This window comes from Dasypus novemcinctus, chromosome 7, assembly GCF_030445035.2.
Source record: "Dasypus novemcinctus isolate mDasNov1 chromosome 7, mDasNov1.1.hap2, whole genome shotgun sequence".
NCBI lineage: Eukaryota > Metazoa > Chordata > Mammalia > Cingulata > Dasypodidae > Dasypus > Dasypus novemcinctus.
The window spans coordinates 90129597-90152979 of NC_080679.1; the positions used below are offsets into that span (position 1 = coordinate 90129597).

Here is a 23383-nt window from a genome sequence, read left to right on the forward strand (position 1 = left end):
CAAGTGCTTCACCTTATTTGTTCTCTTCAGTGATCATTTACAAGACATCTGGTTATTGTGGCTTTGTAATATTATTTAGCCACCTCAGACTTTAAAATAAAACCTTGGAGTTTTAGTCTCATGCACTAACAGAAATAACCAGGCATATATTAAAAACATGTTATGGTGGAATCTTAACCAGCAAACCTAGGAAACAGGGTATCCATATTGTCAATGAAGAGTCAAAAAAAATTGAGTCTTACAGAAAAGGACTTTAAAATAAAATATGATATACCTTCCTGATACAGTAAATACTGTATGTGAACCTAATTAAATCTCTTGGAAATGTATGTCCTTTAAAAAAGTAGACTGATGATTTTATGAAAATACTTAGATTGAGATGGCTATATACTACACTCAGGCCATACCATGAAAATTGCTTTTGTATCTCAACTAACTTATTTCCTTTATAATTTACATTTTCTTCCTGAAAATAAGTAGTATAGATTTTTTTTAAAAGTCCTGGTGAATTCAGCATCTTAATTAGTTGATTTCTTGTTAATCTCTCACAGTATAGCTTAACACCACCATATGAAGCACACCACCATATGAAGCAGAAGCATTTCACAATGCAAAGCAATAATATCAGATTGAACAAAGAATGCATGAAAACATAAGAGAAGCATATTAAAGAACAATGAATAGAAATAGAGCGCTATTTTTATGGCTAGATAAATAAAGAATAAGATATCTTTGCAGGATTCAATTAAGGACTTGAAGTATTTTTTGAAGGATGAGTCTTAGATTTAGTGGTTTAATCATTTTATTTTAAAGTTCAGGGTAACGGTTTTAACATTATCAGGCCCAAGTCTAAAATTGAAATACAAATTATTTCTGTGGTGGCCTAATAAGTGAATTAGGAAGATCTTTATTACAAATGGAAACAAAAATGTTGTATACTTTCCAATAAATACAGAATCTGGTTTGTGCTTGTATTAAAGCTTTGGAAAGTTAGCATATTCAGCAAATTAAACACAGAATAGTAAATAAATAGACTAGGACATTTATTTTTCACATCATTCTAACATATTAAGGTTTTTGCAAAAGTACATAGGATCAGGAAGCTAACTTTAATATTCTACAAAGTGCTACTTAAGCTGAATTTATTCTTGAATATTAAGAAAAGCAAGACTTTCTTCAAGACTGGAAATTGGACTAATAGAGAATTAAAAATGTGTCTAGGAAAAAAATGTGTTAAGGGGTAAACTGATGAGTATATGCTAATGAGTTTTTATTCTGTACATCTCTGGTGTGTATACTTACTGTTTGCCTTTTAGAAGAATGGTTAAAAGATCTATTTCACTGTGAGTGGATCTGAATTTAATATTCATCATTTGGAGGAATTTGACTAATCGTATGATAAATACTACATTGGGTGTTAAAGACCAAAATAGGAGAGCTGTTATATTTGGAATTTTAAAAATTATCTTTATGGAATTGGGCAGTCTACCAGATCTTTTTTCAGTGGGCCGTTGGTAAATATAGAATAAAGTAACTTTCTGCAGACTTGGATATATGTGAGAATTTAGAACTTCACCAAGTATAATAGTCATTTCGTGTTAGGATTGTGTTAATGAAAACCCAAGATAAAATAGATAAATAGTTTTAGGTAGGAAATATCTCCTTATATCTAGTACTATATTTGCATAAGGAATTTCCAGGCTTTGTTCTCAGGAACAAAACATTTTTGATACTGAGAGGGATATGTATTGAGACATTTGTGAATCCACAAATTTGTCAACATTACTACAGCATTTAATAGCTCTTTTAAAAGGCAATGGAATATGAAAGGTGAAGAACAAAGGAGGATTCACTTTGACATGTGGTACTAAGCAAGTAATGAATTCATCAGCTAGTCCTGTGACTTCATCTGCCCATTGGCCTCACATCTGGGCCTTAGGAATGTAGTAGACTGCTACATATGTAGGAGCTTGGAATTGCTATAGATGATAAAATAGAAATTTGGAATGACAAAAGGCAAGGAACTATTGTATATCATGTCAGTCTTTATACTCAAATAATCATCAATCACAGATCATTAATTGGGAATGAGGCTTTTTTCAAAGGGTTCCTCTGCTTTTTGCCAAAGAAATTGAGTTGAAATTATGAAAGCACATGAGATGTTTTTATTATCTTCTCATTTAGAAGTTATAATATCAAGTGCCTTTTAAAACTTTATACACAAACTTTCTTCACATCCTCAGATTTTGAAAGCTTCATCTTCCAGTTCTTAGTAATATACTTTATGTGGTATTTCACTTATTGCATAACCATTTAACTGCATCTGTCTTTTTTTTTCAAGATTTATATTTTATTTATTTCTCTCCCCTTCCCTGCCCCCCCCCGAGTTGTCTGCTCTCTGTGTCCATTCACTGTGTGTTCTTCTGTGTCCGCTTGTGTCAGTGGCACCCAGAATCTGTGTCTCATTTTGTTGCGTCATCTTGCTGCGCCAGCTCTCCGTGTGTATGGCACCATTCCTGCGCAGGCTGCACTTTTTTTGCACTGGGCGGCTCTCCTTACAGGGTGCACTCCTTCCGCGTGGGGCTCCCCTACGCGGGGGACACCCCTGCATGGCAGGGCACTCCTTGCGCGCATCAGCACTGTGCATGGGCCAGCTCATCACATGGGTCAGGAGGCCCTGAGGTTTGAACCTTGGACCTCCCATGTGGTAGACAGATGCCCTCCACGTTGGGCCAAATCCACTTCCCTGTATCTGTCTTTAAGTAGAAGAACATATACCATTTTTGTTCTCTTTATACAAGATTAAAGTGAACAGTCCCTTCAGACCTACTTACTCTGGGCCTTTACACTGACCTGCCATTGGAGGGGACAAAACTCTTCCAGCTTCAGCTGTTTCTCTTGAATTGGCCCACCCTTTTTTCCAGTGAGCACTAGTAAACTTTCTAGATCTCCTTTTCTATCATCTCTTAGATGCCCTGCTACTTCCTTCCATGCAGATTGCAGCCACAGGTCTGTAGCTATAGGTGGTTTATCCTTACCTGCTTATATTTTGGGTGAGGATACCTTGCCCCCTTGTTTTTTTAGAAATATCTATGGGATTTGATTTTGCTATGTAGTTGCTTTGCCTATTTTTCTGTGGGGAAACTGAAAAATTAATACATTGTTGTTACCTTTACCATTTCCCCAAACTCCTCTTAAAATAGTTACTGTACCTGTAGTTGTGTTTTCCCTTTTTTCTAATATAGTTTTTATGCCTTCTCGTTTTCTCTTGACCATCCTACTGAGAAACTTGTTGCCCTTTTCTTTAAAATTAATTTTTAATATCTTTTTAAAATTAATGTATTGAAATATATTACCCACACACAAACATACATAAACAATAAGTGTATAGTAATAGTTGTGAACTTAAAAAACAAACTTATTTAGCATCATGCAGGACTCTCATAACTCACCCTACCACCACCACTTTATATTGTTATTAAATCTTTTAACTAAATATTAAAGAGCATTATCAAAATATTACTATTAACCAAAGTATTTTCCACCAACCCTCACTGTTATTATTATCTTTATACCATTTATATATGAACATATATAAACAGTTAAGTGTATGGTAAAAGTTGTGATCTTACAAAGCAAACATGCATAACATCATAGGGGGGTCCCATACATCCAACCCGCTACCAAGAGGGTGGCACAGGTCCCCACAGCTTCCTCCCTGCTGGAGGTGACAGTGGGACTTAGGCTAGAGCTGCAATCTGTTCTGGATGGAAAGAAGCCGGTTCCCACCAGCATTGGGATTTTTAGTCTGCCCCGCTTCCCCTATGCCAGGAACGGAGTTAAGATGGTGGCTCCTGGCCTCTTTCTGACTTGGACGGGCTCAAACTTTAGCTGTTCTCAGGATTATACTTTAGCCCGCTAAATTTCCTCATTAGTAGCTGAAGTTAGTGCCCAACTATCTCTTCCTTCCCCGTTTTGGGGAAGTGGAGCTTTCAATTCCAGCTGCAGAACAGCTCCCGAGGCAGCTTGTGTCTCCAGTGGAGGATGGGTACCGGCCTCCAGGGCGTGGAGTGCTCCACTTACGAGTCTTCTCTGCAGATGGGCATCTCCTCCTTCCACTTCTTCAAAGACGTTTCAGGATGCTCTTCTGGCCTCCTAGAGCCTCCAAACAGGTGCTTCAGCTAGCTCCAGAGAGCTCTGGGTGTTTATTAACTGCCCTGTTGCTGACTCTAGGAGCTCCTTACTCTGCCACCATATTGCTGGTTTAAAATTTACTTTTAAAAAGTAGTTTTTCTTTGGGGGAAAAAACCCAACCACCAGCATTTGGTTCTGTTTTTCCCTAATGTGGCAATGGGAGGGTGATTTAATGTCTAGCCTGATGGCCTGTGTCTATTATTTTTCAGGTTCTAGCATTGCCTTGACATTATCTGCCTCCAGCTGATGATGGAGCAGTGCTGCTTTTCTTTTTCTCCACAAGTTGACAGTGATCCAGGACAAAGTTGGGGAGGGTAAAGGTCATGTGTAATTTCCTGTCCCCTACTTCTGTTTCCTAGGAGGTTTTAAGAGCTTTGTTTTGCCTTTTTTGATGGTTATTAGTTTCTAGAATCATCAAACTCTCAACTCCGTGATATATCCAGGGTTGGGTAAGGGACAGGGAGGAAGTTTAGAGGAACTGGTGGTCCATTTTAATTTGCGATCTTGTTAAGAATTAAATGCCTCTTCAGGATTATGGTAAATAATAGCGAAATATTACCCATCCTGGTTTATTATTCCTCCAGTGATATGGGATCTTTCTTTCTGAGGAATTATGTTTATATCTCACCTCTACCCTAAACCTGGTTTTGGTAGCATAAACAAAAAAGGGATGGTCGTCTATGATTAAGCTCTGTGGATATGATTTGGTAGCTGCTTCCCCAAGGATCAGGTGGTCTAACCCCATTTTTAATACATTAAAATTGGACAGAAGTATCATCCTTTTTATCTGGGACATTTCAGAATAGGCACTCTCTATTCTCTAGTATAAACATTGTAAATATTAGCACATATGTGTAATATTTTTGAGAGGGAAGTACACATATATTAGAATATTAAATGTTCTATATCCTGCTCTTATAAGTTTTATAAAATGAAATGGTGACTGTCTAATTATAACATTCTAGAAACACTCATGACAGTTTGTCAATCCCTGTCTCTATCCAGGTAAAGGATGTTTATATGGCAAAAATGATCAGTTTGCTTACCCCAGTCATAATGGATGTTCCACCACCTCTTACTCTTTTTTCTAATACCCACACCTTAAAGATCTTATCAAAACCCTTAATCTGGTGATCCTACTCACATGTTAAATTATCTATTTCTACTTTAATTTTCCTTCTTACCCAGTTTAGATTACATAGTCCATCATTGTAATTCCTCTTAAGCCCTCCATAATACTTGCCTGGCAAAATAAAAATACAGAGCTCTGCTAAAGCTTTGAAAATGCAGCATTGTGGATGGAATGGGAACTATTTAGAATTGAGTCATAGGACAATCTTAGGAAAGATGGGCTCAATAAACTGTCCTGTTTCTCTTACTTGTTACAGAAAGGCCTTACTTGGTGATCCAGGCAGTATGCTTGATCTTGGAGGCATCTTTCCCCAAATTGGCACTTAGGTATCAAAATAACTTCTCTTAAATCTGTGATCTCAGAAAAAATCTCAGGGAATCCCTGAGTCATAAATACTTTTGAGGAATCATTCAACCTGTAAAGAAATCTTTGATTTCTGTTGTACTGCTTAACAAGAAATGTTTTGAAGTCCTCAATTTGGTTTCAGTGCATCACATAGGAAAAAAATTATAGGAAAGTGTCAAGCACTTAAGCAGTGCCTAAGCAGCTGCTACGTCAGCTCACCACACTTCTATAGATTTTGTGAATAAAGAAACAATGATGGGAAGCGGATTTGGCTCAACTGATAGAGCATCCGCCTACCATATGGGAGGTCCAAGGTTCAAACCCAGGGCCTCCTGACCCTGGTGGTGCGCTGGCCCACGCGCAGTGCTGATCTGTGCAAGGAGTGCTGTGCCATGCAGAGGTGTACCCTGTGTAGGGGAGCCCCACACACAAGGTGTGCGCCCCATAAGGAGAGCCGCCCAGCATGAAAAAAGTGCAGCCTGCCCAGGAGTGGCGCCGCTGACACAGCAAGGTGACACAACAAAAAGAGACACAGATTACTGGTGCCGCTGACAAGAATCCAGGCGGAAACAGAAGATCACACACAGCGAAGGGACACAGAGAGCAGACAAGGTGGGGGGATAAAAAAAAAAAATCTTAAAAAAAAAAAAAAAAGAATGAATTGGGAAGCGGATGTGGCTCAAGTGATTGGGCTCCTGTCTACCATATAGGAGGTCCAGGGTTTGATTCCCGGGGCCTCCTGATGAAGGCAAGCTGGCTTGAGTGGAGAGCTGGTGCAGCAAGATGATGCAACAAAAAGAGACACAAGGGAGAGACCATAAGAGATGCAGTAGACCAGGGAGCTGAGGTGGTACAAGAGATTGAAAGTCTAGACACAGAAGAACACACAGCGAATGGACAGAGAGCGGACTGTGTGTGTGTATATGTGTGTGTGGAGATTTAAAAAAACAGTGAATTCAAATAGATTCAAACAATTCATTATTCACAGTAGGCAGTGTGACCTTCATGTTAGAATGGCTTCTCTACCCCCCCACCCCTGTCAAGACTCTTGGTTTGTTTTACAGCTGAGAAACCCTAATTTTAGGAAACCTCTAATCCAGGGATTCTTAACCTTTTTTGTTCCACGGACCTCTTAGTAAGTCCAGACTATACTGTTTATTATTTAATAAATATATCTCACCCATACCAACACGTTCCCACAAGAATGCTGTTTTTTTGAATTTCAATTCAAGCTCATGAACAACTGGTTAAGAACCCCTACTTCTAATCTATAATGGGACTGCTAGCAAAGTTACTCAACACTTGACTAAGAGAAAGGCATCATCTTTATACTCTTCAGGAAACAAATCTCTCTGACCAGGAGGAAGGCCCTGTCTCTAACTTCCAGGAATGTGCAACATCCTTGAAAACATTGCCCAAGACAAAAAGTTGTCCTGTGCCACATAGAAACACCATGCAGAATTAGAAGAAAACTGGCTTGTCTTTTTATGGGAACTATGAAACATTCTGAAAGATAATTCTTTTCCTTCTACCCCACCCCTAAAGTAGAACTGTCAGCTAACTCTAAAAATGTAATTAGCTAAAAACTCTAAATTTCCTAGAATTAACTAAACTAAATTGCCTAAAATTAAAAATTAGATAAAATTCAAATTCTAATGAATAATGCTTATGCACACCACTTTGGACTAACATGACTGAATTTTTATTATTTTTCATAGGAGTAACTGCAAATCAGTTTTAGAAAGCTTAAAAATATTGTAACAGATTTTCACATTTTAACCTGAACATCTTTAAAAATGATTGTTGGGAAATTTTTAGTTATCTAAATAACCAAAAATAATGAACCTTTGTGTATTGTCTGTCAACCTGCAGTTCTTGAGGATCTTTCAGAATCTCAGTTTGTTTAAAATAAGCTCTGTATTAGTGTTTGATTTATTTTTATTTATTTTTTTAAAAGATTTACTTATTTCTTCCTGCCCCTTGTGTTTGCGCTCGCTGTGTCTGTTCATTTTGTGCTCTGTGTCTACTCATCATCTTTTAGTAGGCACTGGTAACTGAACCCAGGACTTCCCATATGGAAGGGAGGTGCCTAATTGCTTGAGCCACATCTCTTCCCTGCTTGTTGTATGTCTTATTGTGTCTCCTCATTGCAGCATCTTAGGGATCCAGCTCACTGTCTTGCTCATCTTCTTTAGGAGGCACTGGGAGCCGAATCTGGGACCTCCCATGTGGTAGGTGGGTGCCCAACTGCTTGAGCTACATCCACTCCTGTTGATTTATTTTAACCTCAAAGTATTTTATACTATAAAGATCCACTAAGGAATTTATAAAGAAAACAGTTCCATGTGGTAAAACAGTATGCTGGAAGATTTTTAGTTGTAGATGAAATCTCTGTTTGTTAAAGACTTGCATAAGGGTTACCAGTAGTTTTCCATCTCTAACAGAATGATTTCTTTTCAGAATCTCTAGGGCTGCGAAGTAAAGTGTTGAGAAAAATTGAAGAGTTAAGGACAAAGGTTAAATCCCTTTCTTCTGGAATTCCTGATGAATTTATATGTCCAATAACTAGAGAGGTTATGAAAGATCCTGTCATTGCATCAGGTATGTGTAGTGCTGAACTGTTTTAGACCATTGAGTTGTATTTATGTTGTCTATCATGAGTGTAAGCAAACTTACAGAAGAAAAACTTGAAAGATTAGAAAGTTGTATCATTTCTCATTAATTTCTAATCTTTGTCAATAAACAGACATTATGTGGTTATAATCAGTGAATCCACATTATATTGTTTACTTTAATTTTTGGCTGTAAACTTTATTATGTACATTTCTGAGTATTGGTCCTCATAATTTTCATTTTTAATAGCTTTATTCCATTGTGGCTCTCTGCTACATTTTGCTTGACTCTTCTGTTATTTGATGTGTATATGTGTTTACGAATGTTTATATTATAAATAGCATTGCACTGATATCATGGTACACCTTTCTTTCTGTTGTTACCATTCCGTGGGATTATTTCCATGGCCTATGTGTCCAAAAGAATGAACTGATCAGAGAATATTTTATTTTTATGACCATGAAAGAGAACCATTTTAATAGTGCTTGTTGCAGTTTGTTATTATATTATTTTCTTTTATATTATAGTTTTCTATAAAAGAAAGCAATTTAGAGTGCTACCAGCAATATATTTAAGTGTGCCTGTTTTTCCACAGTTCTGTGATTATTGAATTTGATCCATTTATTTTTACTAGTTTACTAGTTGTTTGAAACTGGATGCTTTAAATTGCTAGGAAGGCATTACATTTTTCTACATGGCAATTTACCATTTAAATATACTTGGGTATAAAATACCTATTTTTCTTCTTTGGTAACTAACTTATCTGAGGGACTTAGATACTGACCTTACATATTATGTTCACATCATTAGTGGAATTAATCATATAGTCTTATTTTGTGAATATAAATTTTATGTATTTGTCTCTACTTGCTCTGAACTTCTGTAGACAGAAATATTTCTCATTTTTACCTCTATAAACATTTTTCACTATTAAAAAATGCTTAGTTCTCTTACATTTGGTGTTTCATATTTGTTTTGAGATATGATATCCATTTGAACCAAGAACATATGTTTGTATTTTTTGCAAGTATCCTTTTTAAATTTTAAAACTAATATATGCACATTGTATATTCTTTCAAAGAATAAAAAGATATATAAAGTTAAAGTCACCTATCTGGTCCTAAGTCTAGGTCCCAAAAGGCAAGAATTAATTCCAGTTTAGTGTATAGTTCTAGATATTTTTCTCTGTGTATGCTTGATAACATATTTTTAATAACAGTAGAATCCAGCTATTTTTACAAAACTGGGCTTATACTGTTTGTACTTTTTTTTTTTTGGTAAAAATGTCCTCGGACATTGGCCTGTTTCTATGTATATATGTATGTATTTTTCTTGATTTATTTTCTGGGGAAAGAAGTGGGCATCACTGTATCCAACTTGTTTTTATTTTATTTTTTTAAGATTTGTTTATTTTGTATTTATTTTTCTCCCTTCCCCCCCCCACCCCAGTTGTCTGCTCTCTGTGTCCATTTGCTGTGTGTTCTTTTGTGTCCCCTTCTATTCTTGTCAGTGGCACGGGAATCTGTGTCTCTTTTTGTTGCATTATCTTGCTGCATCAGCTCTCCATCTGTGTGGCATCACCCCTGGGCAGGCTGGACATTCTTTTGTGCTGGGCGGCTCTCCTTATGGGGTGCACTCCTTGCGCATGGGGCTCCCCTACGCAGGGGACACCCCTGCGTGGCACGGCACTCCTTGCGCACATCAGCACTGTACTTGGGCCAGCTCCACACGGTCAAGGAGGTCCTGGGTTTGAACCGCGGACCTCCCATGTGGTAGGCAGACACTCTATCCATTGAACCAAGTCTGCTTCCCAACTTGTTCTTTTTAAAAGCTGCCTAATACTTGAGTATATCTACCTCCTCTATTTTATTTCATTTGCTACTGATTTTTTGCTGTTACAAACTGTGCAACAGTAAACATCATTGTCTACATTTATTCTTGTACTTATATATATATATATGTATATATATGTATGTACTTTTTACATACATATGTATGTACTTTTTACATGCATATATAAATTTTTTTTCTTTCCTGGGTGGTACCAGGGATTGTGCATGGGAAGCAGGTGCTCAACATGAGCTACATACATTCCCTGTCCTTGCACTCTTAATGTGAGTATTTCTGTGTGATAATTTCCCTAAACATAAAGTTACTGAAGGATACTGAAAAATTGTCTTCTCTACAGTGTAGGGGGTCCTTGATTCACCCACATTCTTGCCAGTACTTGGAACTAACAATCTTTTTCAACCTGATAAGTGCAAAGTAATCTCATTTTGCATTCCTTTGGGTAATCTTTTACATTTTTAAGCATTTATAATTTCCTGTGTGATTCTTATACATAAGCATCTTATGTTCAATGTTAAGCATTCCTTTGGGTAATCTTTTACATTTTTAAACATTTACAATTTCCTATGTGATTCTTATACATAAACATTTTATGTTCATTGTTAAGGTCCTTTGTTTTAAAATTTTTATTGTGCTAACATATATAACACATTTCCCACTTTAACCACTTTCATATGTACAATTCAGTGCCATTAATTACATCCACAGTTTTGTACTATCATCTTCACCATCCATTATCAAAACTTTTCATCACACCAAACAGAAACTCTATACCCATTGAGGAGTAACTCCCATTTCTTACTCTCACTTCTGGCCCCTGTTAAGTACAGTCTGCTTTCTGTCTCTATGAATTTGCTTGTTCTATGTATTTCATATAGTGAAGTTAAACAATATTTGTATTTTTATGTCTGACTTATTTCACTCAGCAGTATGTCTTCAGGGTTCATCCATATTGTCACATCTATCAGAATTTCATTCCTTTTTATGTCTATGTATAGACTGTCTGCTGATGGACACTTGAATTGCTGTCACCTTTTGGCTGTATTGAATAATGCTGTTATGAATATTGGTGTTCCTGTTTTCAGTTCTTTGGGGAATATACATAGAAGTGGGATTGCTGCATCATATGGTAAATCTGTGTTTAACTTTTTGAGGAACTGCCAAACTTCCACAGCGGCTGCACCATTTTACATTTCCACCTACAATGTACTCAGGTTCTATTTCTCTGCATCTTCACCAACACTTATTTTCCATTTTAAAATAATGTTCATTCTAGTGGGTGTGAGATAGTATTGTGGTCTTGATTTGCATTTCCCTAATGACTGATTATGTTGAACATTTTTTCAAGTGCTTATTGGCCATTTGTATCTCTTTGGAGAAATATCTATTTTGCCCATTTGTAAACTGGGTTTATAGTTTAAACTGGGTGTAAAGTACTGTGTGATGTTCTGGATGTTAAACCTTTGAGATATATAGTTTTCAAATATTTTATCTCATTCTCTAGTTTTTCTTTTCACTTTCTTGATAATGTCCTTTGTGCAAAAGGTGTTAGTTTTAAGTTGTTGGATGTGCTTTTAGTGTAAAATCTAAAAATCGATTCCCTACTACTACAAGGTCCTGAAGATATTTCCCTGTGTTTTCTTGCAAAAATTTTATAATATTAGTTCAGAGTTTAAGTCATTAGTCCATTTTCAATCAAATTAATTTTTATATCTGGTGAGACCTAGGGGTACACGTTCATTCTTTTGCATGTGAATTTCTAGTTGCTATAGCATCATTTTATTCTTTCCCCATTGAATGGACTTGGTCCTCTTGTTGAATATTAACTGGCCATAGATTCTATTCCATTGGTCTTTATGTCTGTCCTTACACCAGTACCACACAGGTTTAATTACTATTGCCTTGTAAGTTTTGAAATTAAAGTTATACATCCTTCAACTTTGCTCCTCTTTTTCAAGATTTTTTTGGCTATTCAGGGCTCCTTACAATTCCATATGAGTTTAAGGATAAGCTTTTCCATTTCTTAAAAGGGAAAAATAAAAGGCTGTTGGAATCTTGATAGGGACTGCATTGAATTGTGGATTGCCTTAAGCAGTTTTGCCATTTTAACAATATTAAGTCTTCCAGTCCAGAATATGGGATAGCTTTCCATTTTTTTTAGGTCATCTTTAATTTCTTTCAGCAGTGTTTTAAACACTGAAAACTAAGTCTTTTTACCTCCTTGGTATTTTAATTTAGATTCTACATTTTCTTGTTTTCCTCTTCAGAGTCCATTACTGGTGTTTAAGAACCCAACTGACTTCTGTGTGTTTATCTCGTATCCTGAAACTTGCTAAATCCATTGAATTTTCATTGAAGGTCTGGTTACTTTCCTGTGGAGTCCGGTTTTTAATATATAGGCTCATGCCATCATGGAAAAGGGAAAATGTGACTTCTTCCTTTCTAATTTGGATGACTTTTTTTTTTTCCTTGCTTGCCTGATTACTCAGCCTAGAACCTACTCTATTGAATAACAGTGGTGGCAGCAGTAGGAACCTATTGATTATTACAAAGAATCGCTATTTTATACCATTGAAAGCTGATATAAAACCAGGGCTAGTATAACTGAGTTTCCTGTAGTAGGAAACCATACCTTCACAGAGTAATTCCCCAGGAAACTGACAGATCACAAGCAAAGTAAAATTATTCACTTAAGGGCACTCATTACAGATGACAATGCTATATAATGATTATAGATCATTATGTAGCTAAAACTGTCAAAAATTGGAGGATAGAGAATATGAAAAATTGAATAAGCTTACTTAAATATACTCACAGTAAGGAACTAAGAGAAACTAATAATGTCCCTAGTCCTTTGTTACTAAAAGAGAGTAAAAGTAACCATTAGTTCAAAACACAAACCTTCCTGAGCATCAAAAGAAATGTAAGAAACCTACTTATATAGTGAAATTTTGTTTGTATAAAAAGAATGATAAAACTATTATCAAGCATATTAGTAACATTAAACAATTTGGGTTAATTCGTCTGTTAAATTACAAGATTCTCAGATTGTGTAACAAAGTATAATTTCTATATAAGAGGTATACCTAAAACATGAATTCAGAAGGCTTGTTAGACAAGTACAACTAAGAGGTCATGTTCTTGTTACAAAAGAGGCTACTATATAATACTGAAGACCACAATTCTCAATCAAGATAACCATGAAACTGCAGCCAATGTAAGGAGAAAGACAGCACAGTAAAAATAGACTGATCATACCTTCCATTTTTAAAGCACTAATGGAATAGAATGTAACTAAAAATTCAGTAACAAAATAGGTCCTTTCTCCTGGATGGTTAAAACCATGCTATTATCAAGCCTGGTGACAAAGGCCATTAGCTGTCATTGAACACCATTTCACATAGTAATGTCAACATTCATCTCTTTTATCAGTGCATTTATAGGCCAGTGTTACAGCACTATACAAGTTTGAAATTTTCACCATACTCAGCTTTTTATAAATACAAGTGTAGGTATAAATTTTCCTATTAAAAAATAGATACAGATAAAAGTGCAAAATAGACATTTTTAAAAGTATGCTTTGACAATCCTTTGTGCTCCATTTGATCGTTACAATATATGTTGAAGAGATGGGCTTTATAATTACACTCATTGAGTAGAATGATAGTTTAATCTTACATATTGATGTTTCTGCTGACCAAAACTGACCAATTAATTGTATGGTTATTAAAAGGCATCTTTTCTCCTCAAAATTTCATTTAGCTTCTACATAACTGTAAAACTGATGACTTCTAGTTTGGGTTTAAATTTTGTTTTAACCCGAAGAACATTTTTCTACACTGAAATGAGTAACATGTAATTTGTGATTATCTAAGTATCATATAAACATTTCTTTCATCCCATTTACCTCTCTTAAAATAAATTAGCTTACAGTTGACATGTCTCTATATGAATAGGTATTAAAAAGAAATCTGTTTTTAGTCCTTAGTTTACTTACTGTCTAAAAAGCTAGATCTAGTTTGCATTAATAAAATTTTACTTTTCTCCCAAATATAAACGAATTCTTTGGAAATTAAAATTATTTAAATAGAAAACAAAGTATATATGGTTAAATGTGACCAAAGGGGTAGATTATTATGTTCCGTATATTCTACCAAAAAAATATGGTCATGACTATTAAAAACTGTAAAATTTCTTGTAAATAACAAAAAAAACCTTCTAAGAGAATTGATGGAAAATGGCTAAACCAGTTTTCAAAGGAAAATCAATAGCATTAACTTCTGTACTAATAAAAGTGGGAAATTATAGGAACGTACCACTCAGCTACTAAATCAAGTAGAAGGAATTAATATGACTTGCCTAAACTGACCCAATAAAAACAAAAAATCTAAACAGGCCATTTAAAAATGACCCCTTATAGAAAACACCATGTCTACATGATTTTATAGAAGAATTCTACCAAATATTTAAAGATTAGGTAAGTAATGTGCTACCATTTCACAACATGGAAAATATTTACACATTCTTTTTATGAAATAAGTATAACATTGATATCAAAATCAAAACACTATAAAAAAACTGAAGGTCAATCTCACTTTTGACTGTCAGTAAATCTCAAAATATTAAATAGAATCCAATAGCACGTTTAAAAAGTGTCATTTTCAAAGGATGTTATTTCCTGGAATACAATTAGTATTAGGAAAATCATTAGTAGTAATCATCCTGTTAATAGTTTATAAACCAAGGTCCAGTGAAGGAAACTGGAACTTCTTAAGGTATTTTAATAGAGAATTTAATGTAAAGAATTGGTTAATCTGGAAACGGACTTTGGCCCAGTGGTTAGGGCGTCCGTCTACCATATGGGAGGTCCGCGGTTCAAACCCCGGGCCTCCTTGACCCGTGTGGAGCTGGCCATGCGCAGTGCTGATGCGCGCAAGGAGTGCCGTGCCACGCAAGGGTGTCCCCCGCGTAGGGGAGCCCCACGCACAAGGAGTGCACCCGTAAGGAGAGCCGCCCAGCGTGAAAAGAAAGTGCAGCCTGCCCAGGAATGGCGCCGCCCACACTTCTCATGCCGCTGACGACAACAGAAGCGGATAAAGAAACAAGACGCAGCAAATAGACACCAAGAACAGACAACCAGCGGAGGGGGGGAAATTAAATAAATAAATAAATCTTAAAAAAAAAAAAAAAAAAAGAATTGGTTAATCAGATATTGAATTGAAAAAAATCAAAAGGCAACCACATGATCATCTCATTAGTTGCAGGAAAAGCAGTTGAGAAAATCCAACACCCTTTCCTGATAAAAGCATTCAACAAAACTGATGAAGGGCATCTAAGACTAAATGCTTTCCTTATCAGAACAGGAACAAAACAAGGGTGTCCATTCTTGCTCCTTCTATTCAGCATTGTACTGAACGGTCTAGCTGGGGTAGTTAGGCAAGAAAAAGAAAAGGAATCTAGGTTGGAAAGGAAGAAGTAAAACTAACTGTTCACAGATGACATCTTATATATAGAAAACTCTACACACAAAAAACTAGAGTGACTAAGTTCAAACTATTGCACATAAGATAGAATAAAAAAGGATAAAATACTTAGGAATAAATTTAATGAAAGAAATGCAAGGCATACACTGGAAACTATAAAATGTTGAAATAAATTGAAGACAAATAAATGGAAAGACATCCTGTGTTCATGGATTGGAGGACTTAAAATGGCAAAATTGGCTAAAGTGATCCACAATTCAGTGAAGTCCCTATCAAGATTCCAACAGCCTTTTTTGCAGAATGGAAAAGCTGATCCTAAAATTCATATGGAAAGACAAGGCCCTGGCTGGCTCACTGCTGACAGAAAAGAATTCTCTTCCCCAAGAATAGGGGTGGCCATGGCCAATCACTGATCATGGTTTGTTTTGTTTTTTTCCCTTCCCCCTCCCCCAGTTGTGTGCTTTCTGTGTCCTGATCATGGTTTTTGATTACCAAATTCAGATCACTGGGTCCTGGCTCTGAGTGATCTCTGGGTCCAACTGGGTCCAACTCTCCCTGGACTCTGGCATTGACAACTGTTGCTTCAGCCGGGTAGAGGTGATGGAGCCCTCAGGGCTGTAGGAACAGTTAGCCGAAGGGCTGCATTATCTGGGCAGGCCAGGAAAGTTCAGCTTTGTGGAACCATGGGAGAAGCTTTTGGCACCCTTCCTGAAACCACCCCCCCCAGGGCACATTGGAGGTAATCTGTTCCCCTTCATGGGTTCCTGATCCTGTTTGGGCTGGGAAAGACTGAATTGAGAAAGTCCTCCCCAGGTTGACCTTCCTCCCAGAATTTGCCCTCCAGGCAAAAGCAGCATGAGCTAATGAAAGGAGTGTAAGAAGCTATAGAGGCGGATAGCCTGGGACAAAGGCCTGCTGGCTTCAGCTCCTTGGGAGAGGGAGGTTTGCCCCCCTGGAAAACAGGGCACATCTAAACTCCTATAAACAGAGAAACTCTAAAACAAGTAACAAACAAAAGCCCAGGACAAGACAGAGGCCCCAATAGACAGAAAAGCCCTGTACCCTGCATTTGCCTTGGACAAACTTTCCTGATAGAGGCTGAAGCTCCAGAAAATCCCTGTCTTATCACCCAGCTGTTTACAAAATCAAGAAACAGATACCCCAGGGAGTAAATCCCAGAGTTAACATGTTAAAATTCTATTAAAATGTACAGAGTGTAAAAAAGAATACAAGACATAATAGGAAATGATGGTCCATCCAAACGAAGAATATAAAAATAGAGAAAACACCAATGAAGATGATGAGACTCTGGACATACCAAACAAAGCCTTTTAAAAATGTTCTTTAAAAAAAAAAAAGCTCTTAAAATGCTCAAGGAAATGAAGGAAAGTACAGAGAAAGAACAACAGAATTATCAGGGAAACAGTGAATATGAGAGTCTAAGTAAAGAAACAGAAAAGTTTAAATGGAGCCAAACAAAATTACAGTTGTTGTTAAGACCACAATAACTGAAATGAAAAAAGCCCAGGAGGGTTTCAGCAGCAGATTAGAGCTGGCAGAAAAAAAGAATTAGTGACCTCAAATGAGTTGAACTGGGAGTGGAAAGAAAAAAGAAATTAAAGGTGAAAATAGCCTAAGATAGCTTTGGGACACTATCAAGCATACCAATTTACCCATTATGGGAGCCAGAGGAGAAAAAAGGGGCATAAAGAATAGTCAAATAATGACAGAAACTTCCCAAACCTGGCAAAAGATGTGAATATGCATATCCAAGAATCCTAGAGAACAACAAACAGGTACACTTAAAGAAAAATATACCCATCATATACTGATCAAACAATTGCAAAGGAAAAGGAGAGTGTTCAGAAAGCTGCAAGAGAAAAGCAATGTATTACATAAAGGGAATCCCATAGATTGACTGCCAATTTCTCATCAAAAACCATGAAGACAAGAAAGCACTGGATTCAAAAATTTAAAGTGCTGAAGGAAAACAACTGCCAGCCAAGAATGTTACATCCAGTGAGACACTTTCAAAAATGAGGGAGAGATTAAAATATTCTCATCACCCCTAGACCCCTACCTTACAAACAATGCTAAAAGGAATTCCTTAAACTGAAATAAAAGGATACCAGACAGTTCTTCAAAGCAATATAAAGACAGAACTGAAGTAAAGGTAACTGGGTAATCATAAATGCCAAATGTTAAAATGCAAATGCATAAAAAGCAGTGATAAATCTATTTTTTTTTGACATATAGTGTACAAAGGTATAGGTGCTAAGAACTACAAAATTGTGGGGAGACAGGGTTATAGGGAAAGTATATGTGCATGCTATTGAAATTAAGTTGGTAGCAAATCAGATATAACTGTTATCTATTTAAGATGTTAGATTTTAATCCCCCATGGTAACCTCAGGGAAAACAGAAGAAAAATATATCAGATAGAAATGAGAAAGCACTAAATATGGTACAACACAAGAAAACAAATAAAAAAAAAAGCCTTGGGAAATGGACTTGGCCCAGTGGTGAGGGCGTCCGTCTACCACATGGGAGGTCCGCGGTTCAAACCCCGGGCCTCCTTGACCCGTGTGGAGCTGGCCCATGCGCAGTGCTGATGTGCGCAAGGAATGCCATGCCACGCAGGGGTGTCCCCCGTGTAGGGGAGCCCCACGCGCAAGGAGTGCGCCCCGTAAGGAGAGCTGCCCAGCATGAAAAAAAGTTGCAACCTGCCCAGGAATGGTGCCACCCACACTTCCCGTGCTGCTGACGACAACAGAAGCGGACAAAAGAAACAAGACGCAGCAAATAGACACAGAACAGACAACCAGGGGAGGGGGGGGAATTAAATAAAATAAATAAATCTAAAAAAAAAAAAAGCCTTAATAGAAGTGCAGAACAAAAATGGTATAAGACTTACAAAGGCTAAATAGCAATATAGCAGAAGAAAGTCCTATATTATCAGTAGTGACTTTAAATGTAAGTGGATTAAACTCTCTACCAAAAAGTAAAGATTGGCAGAATGGATAAAAAAGCATGACACAACTATATGCTGTTTATAAGAGACTCACCTTAATGTCAAAGATACAAGTAGGTTGGGGTGAAAGGATGGAAAAAATATACCATGCAAATAGTAACCAAAAGAGAGCTGGGGTAGCTATACTAATATCCAGTAATATAGACTTTAAGTCAAAAACAGTTACAAGGGACAAAAGATGGTCATACATACTGATACAGGGGACAATTCAGCAGGAAGATGTAACAGTTATAAATGTATATACACCTAACAGCAGAGCCCCAAAATATATAAAGCAAATACAGAAGGGAGAAATTGATGGTTCTACATTAATAGTAGGACACTTTAACATACCATTCTTAATGGATAGAACATCTAGTTAGAAGATCAGTAAGGAAGTACAACACTTGAATGTTACACTAAACCAACCAGACCTAACAGACATATATAGGAACAGTGAACCCAACAAAAATAGAATACACATTCTTTTTATGCACATGGATCATTCTCTAGGATAGATCATATATTGGGTCACAAAACAAGTCTCAATAAATAAACTTATTATAACAACATACTCTTAATCAATGGGTTAAGGAATAAATCAGAAGGAAAATTAGTAAATATCTTGAGGCAAATGAAAATACAATATTACCAAAACTTATGGGATGCAGTGAAGGCAGTACAGAGAGGGAAATTTATAGTTCCAAATGCTTATATTAATAAAGAAGAAATACTTCAAAGATCTACCCTCAAAACTGGAACCAGGAAAAAAGCAAACTAAACCCAAAGCAAATAGAGGGAAGGAAATAAAATTAGAGAGGAGAGAAATAGAAAATAAAAATCAAGACTCAACCAAAAGTTGATTATTCAAAAAGTTTTTAAAAAATCAACAAACCTTTAATTAGGCTGACAGATAAAAGGATATAAATGATGAAAATGAGAAAAGAAAAGGCGGACATTACTACTCCACTGAAATAAAAGGGACTATAAGTATATACTATGAACAACTGTATATTAATAAATTAGATAACCTGGATGAAATGGACAGATTCTTAGAAACACACAAACTACCTGCATTGACTCAAGAATAAATAGATCTCAAAAAAAAAAAAACAAAAAAAACCCAGTATCTAATAAGGAGATTGAATCAATAATTTAAAAACTGCCCAAGAACAGAAGACTTCATAGGGAAATTCCACCAAACACTGCAAGAAGACTTAACTTCAATTCTGCTCACTCTTCCAAACGACTGAAGAGGAGGGAACACTCCCTAATTCATTCTGTGAGCCAGTATCATCCTCATACCAAAGCCAGATAAAGATACCACAATAGAAAACAATAGGTCACTATCTCTTATGAATATAGATGCAAAAACCCTCAACAAAAGACTAGCAAACTGAATCCAACAACCTATTAAAATAATTATACACCATGATCAAGTGGTATTTATTCCTGGTATGCATGATTGGTTCAACCATTAATGTAATATACCACATGAATAGAATAAAGGAAAAAAACCACATGGTCATTTTGATGCAGAAACGGCATTTCACAAAAATACAGCACCTTTCTTGGTAAAACCACTTAGAACATTAGAAATAGAAGGACACTTGCACAACATGATAAAGGGCATCTATAAAAAGCCCACAGCTAACATCCACTAGATGACTAAAAACTTGTGGAAGACTAAAAACTTTCCCTCTAAAATCAGGAACAAAACAAGGGTGTCCTGTCATCACTTTATTCAAACTTGTGTTGGAAGTTGTAGTCAAAGCAATTAGGCAAGAAATAGAAATAATAAGCCTCCAAATTAGAAACGAAGTAAAGCCTTTTCCTATTTGCAGATGATATCCTATATACAGAAAATCATAAAAAGCCCACAGTAAAGTTCATAGAGCTAATAAATGAATTCAGCAATGTGGTGTGATACCCCCAAATGAGGAGTGTTTCTGTACACAACCAATGAACAGTTGGAGGAAGAAATCAAGAAAAATTCCATTCACAATAGCAACTGAAATAAATATCAAGGAAGACATCTAACCAAGGATTTAAAGGACTTATACACAGAAAACTACAAAACATTGCTAAAAGAATTAAAGACCTAAATAAATGGAAGGATATTCCATGTTCATGGATTGGAAGACTAAATTTCATTAAGATGTCAGTACTACCCAAAGCAATTTATAGATTCAATGCAATCCTAATAAAAATTCCAACCACCTTTTTTTTTTTTTTTCCAGAAGTGGAAAGGCCAATCATAAAATTTCTTTGGAAGGGTAAGGGGCCCTGAATAGCCAAAGCCAACTTGGAAAAAAAAGAATGAAATCAGAGGACTTACACTTCCTGATCTTAAAACTTATTACAAAGCCACAGCAACCAAAACAGCATGGTACTGGCACAAGGACAGACATATAGACAAATGGAATTGAGAGCTATAAAGTGCACCCTCACAATGGAATTGAGAGCTCAGAAATCAACCCTGTAATAGTTTGAAGCTGTTATGTACCCCAAAAAAATCATGTTCTTAAAACGAATTCATTTCTGTGCTTGTTAACCTATGATTAAGAAGGGTTTTTTGGTTTTGTTTTGTTTTTGTCTCATAAGTAGGGCCTTTGATTAGGGTACTTCAGGTTAGGCATGCCCTAGTTTGGGTCTTAATCCTTTTACTGGAGTTCTTTATAAATGGGATGAATTCAGAAACTGAGAGAAAGCCATGGAAGCCAGAGGCTGAAAGCATTGAAACCCAGAAGAGAAGGGAGAGATCAAAGGATACTGCCACATGCCTTGCCATTGACAGGAGTCCAGGATCATGGGCTGCTGGTCTTCAGGGAGAAAGCCTTGATGTGGACATTTGCACAGTCTCAAAACTATAAGCTTGTAAACTAACAAATTCTCATTGTAAAAGCCAACCCATTTCTGGTATATTGCATTTTGGCAGCATAGTTGACTAAAACAATGGCCAACTGAATTTTGACAAGGGGGCAAAGAACACTTAGTTGGGAAAGAATTGTCTCTTCAACAAATGGTGTTGGGAAAACCAGCTCTCCATTTGCCAAACAAACAAAAACCCCTACTTTATAGTATACACAAAAATCAACTCAAAATGGATAAAAGACCCACATATAAGACCCAGAACTAACTCCTAGAAGAAAATGTAGGGAAGCATTTTCAAGACCTTGTATTAGGCAGTGGTTTCTTAGACTTTACACCCAAAGCACAAGCAACAAAAGAAAGAGATAAATGGAATTCCTCAGAGGACTTTATCATGAAAGTAGAATGACAACCTACACAATGGAAGAAAAATATTTGGAAACCGCATATGCTGTAGAGAATTAATATCCAGTATATATAAAGAAATCTTTCAACAGACAGCCCAATTTAAAAGTGGGCAAAAGAACAGATATCTCTCTCCAGAGAAGATATGCAAATATCCAGAAATCATGAAATCATGCTCAACATCATTTGCCCTAAGGAAAATGCAAATCAAAATCAGTGTCAGTTAATGAGAGAGAAAATGGTGGCAGCCACAGAAATTTGCACAGTCAGGGCAAAACATGACCTGCATGAGATTTTCATCCACTTATGCCAGTGCTAGCCAGGTAGCCAAGGTGCCAGAGACATCAAAAAACATTACCTGGAGCTGAAGAAGGGGAACGCCGGCCTGCCTATCCTAATCTGCAACTGCTCCCATGTACAGCCCAAGCTCTAGGACTGCTATGGTGGGCGTGGGACACTGGGGGTCTGGGTCCCAGTGGGCTAACAAGGATTTGGGAAGAAACGAAGCCACTCAAGGTCACACAGAAACCATGGAGACTAGACTTGGGTGCTGGTTTTGCTATTGACCTTGCTGCCTATGAAGGTATCCACATTTGCAGGGTTATCAGATGCTTTGAATCCCAGCAGCATGTTTGTGGGAGGTGAGCCAAGTCCTCCATAGAACCAGGAGCTCTCAAGGGTTTTCAATTCAACACAGGCTACAGATAGGGGAGAAGAGATGCTGGTCAACTCCCATTAGTGGACGCCCTTCTAAATTATAAGTGGCAGTACTGGGCTAATAAAATCTTAAAATACTGGGGAAAAAACCCACAATGAGTTACCATTTCACACCCATTAGAATGGCTATTTAAAAATCATAAAATAAGTGTTGGAGAGGATGCAGAGAAATAGCAACACTCTTTCATTGCTGGTGGCAATGTGAAATGGGGCACTGCTGTGGAAATTTGGCAGTTCCTCAGAAAGCTAAATATAGAACCACCATATGACCCAGCAATCCCACTACTAGATATATACCCAAAATAATTGAAAGCAGGACTTGGATATTTGTAACATGGATGAACACTGAAGACACCATCTTGAGTGAAATAAGCCAGACACAAAGACAAATACTATGTGATTTCACTGATTTGAAACAATTAGAATAAGCAAACTCAGAAGCTAGAATATACCTTACCAGGGGATGAGGGGGTGAGAATGGGAAATTAAGGTTTTAAATGTACAAGGTTCCTTTTCAGGATGATGGTAGCACAACATTGTGAGCACATCTAACAGAACTGAAACATTATCTAAGAAGCGGATGTGGCTCAAGTGATAGGGCTTCCACCTACCATATGGGAGGACCCAGGTTCAATTCCTGGGGCTTCCTGGTGAAAAAGAAAGCATGCCTGCACGGTGAGCCAGTGCCCACGTGGAGAGCCCAGTGGCCACGCAGTGAGCCACTACCTGCGCAAGTGAGTCATGCAGCAAGGTGATGACACAGCA

The 23383-nt window shown here is 36.9% G+C and overlaps 1 protein-coding gene across 4 annotated transcripts in view; it reads left to right on the forward strand.

The window, feature by feature from the left end:
- Positions 1–23383, forward strand: part of WDSUB1 (WD repeat, sterile alpha motif and U-box domain containing 1) — a 50367-nt gene that overhangs the window by 25082 nt on the left and 1902 nt on the right. For all 4 annotated transcript variants that reach the window (XM_023583395.3, XM_004449126.5, XM_023583397.3 and 1 more), the window contains exon 10: positions 8132–8272. In XM_023583395.3, the coding sequence (XP_023439163.1) occupies positions 8132–8272 (141 nt within the window). The remainder of the gene's footprint in view (positions 1–8131; positions 8273–23383) is intronic.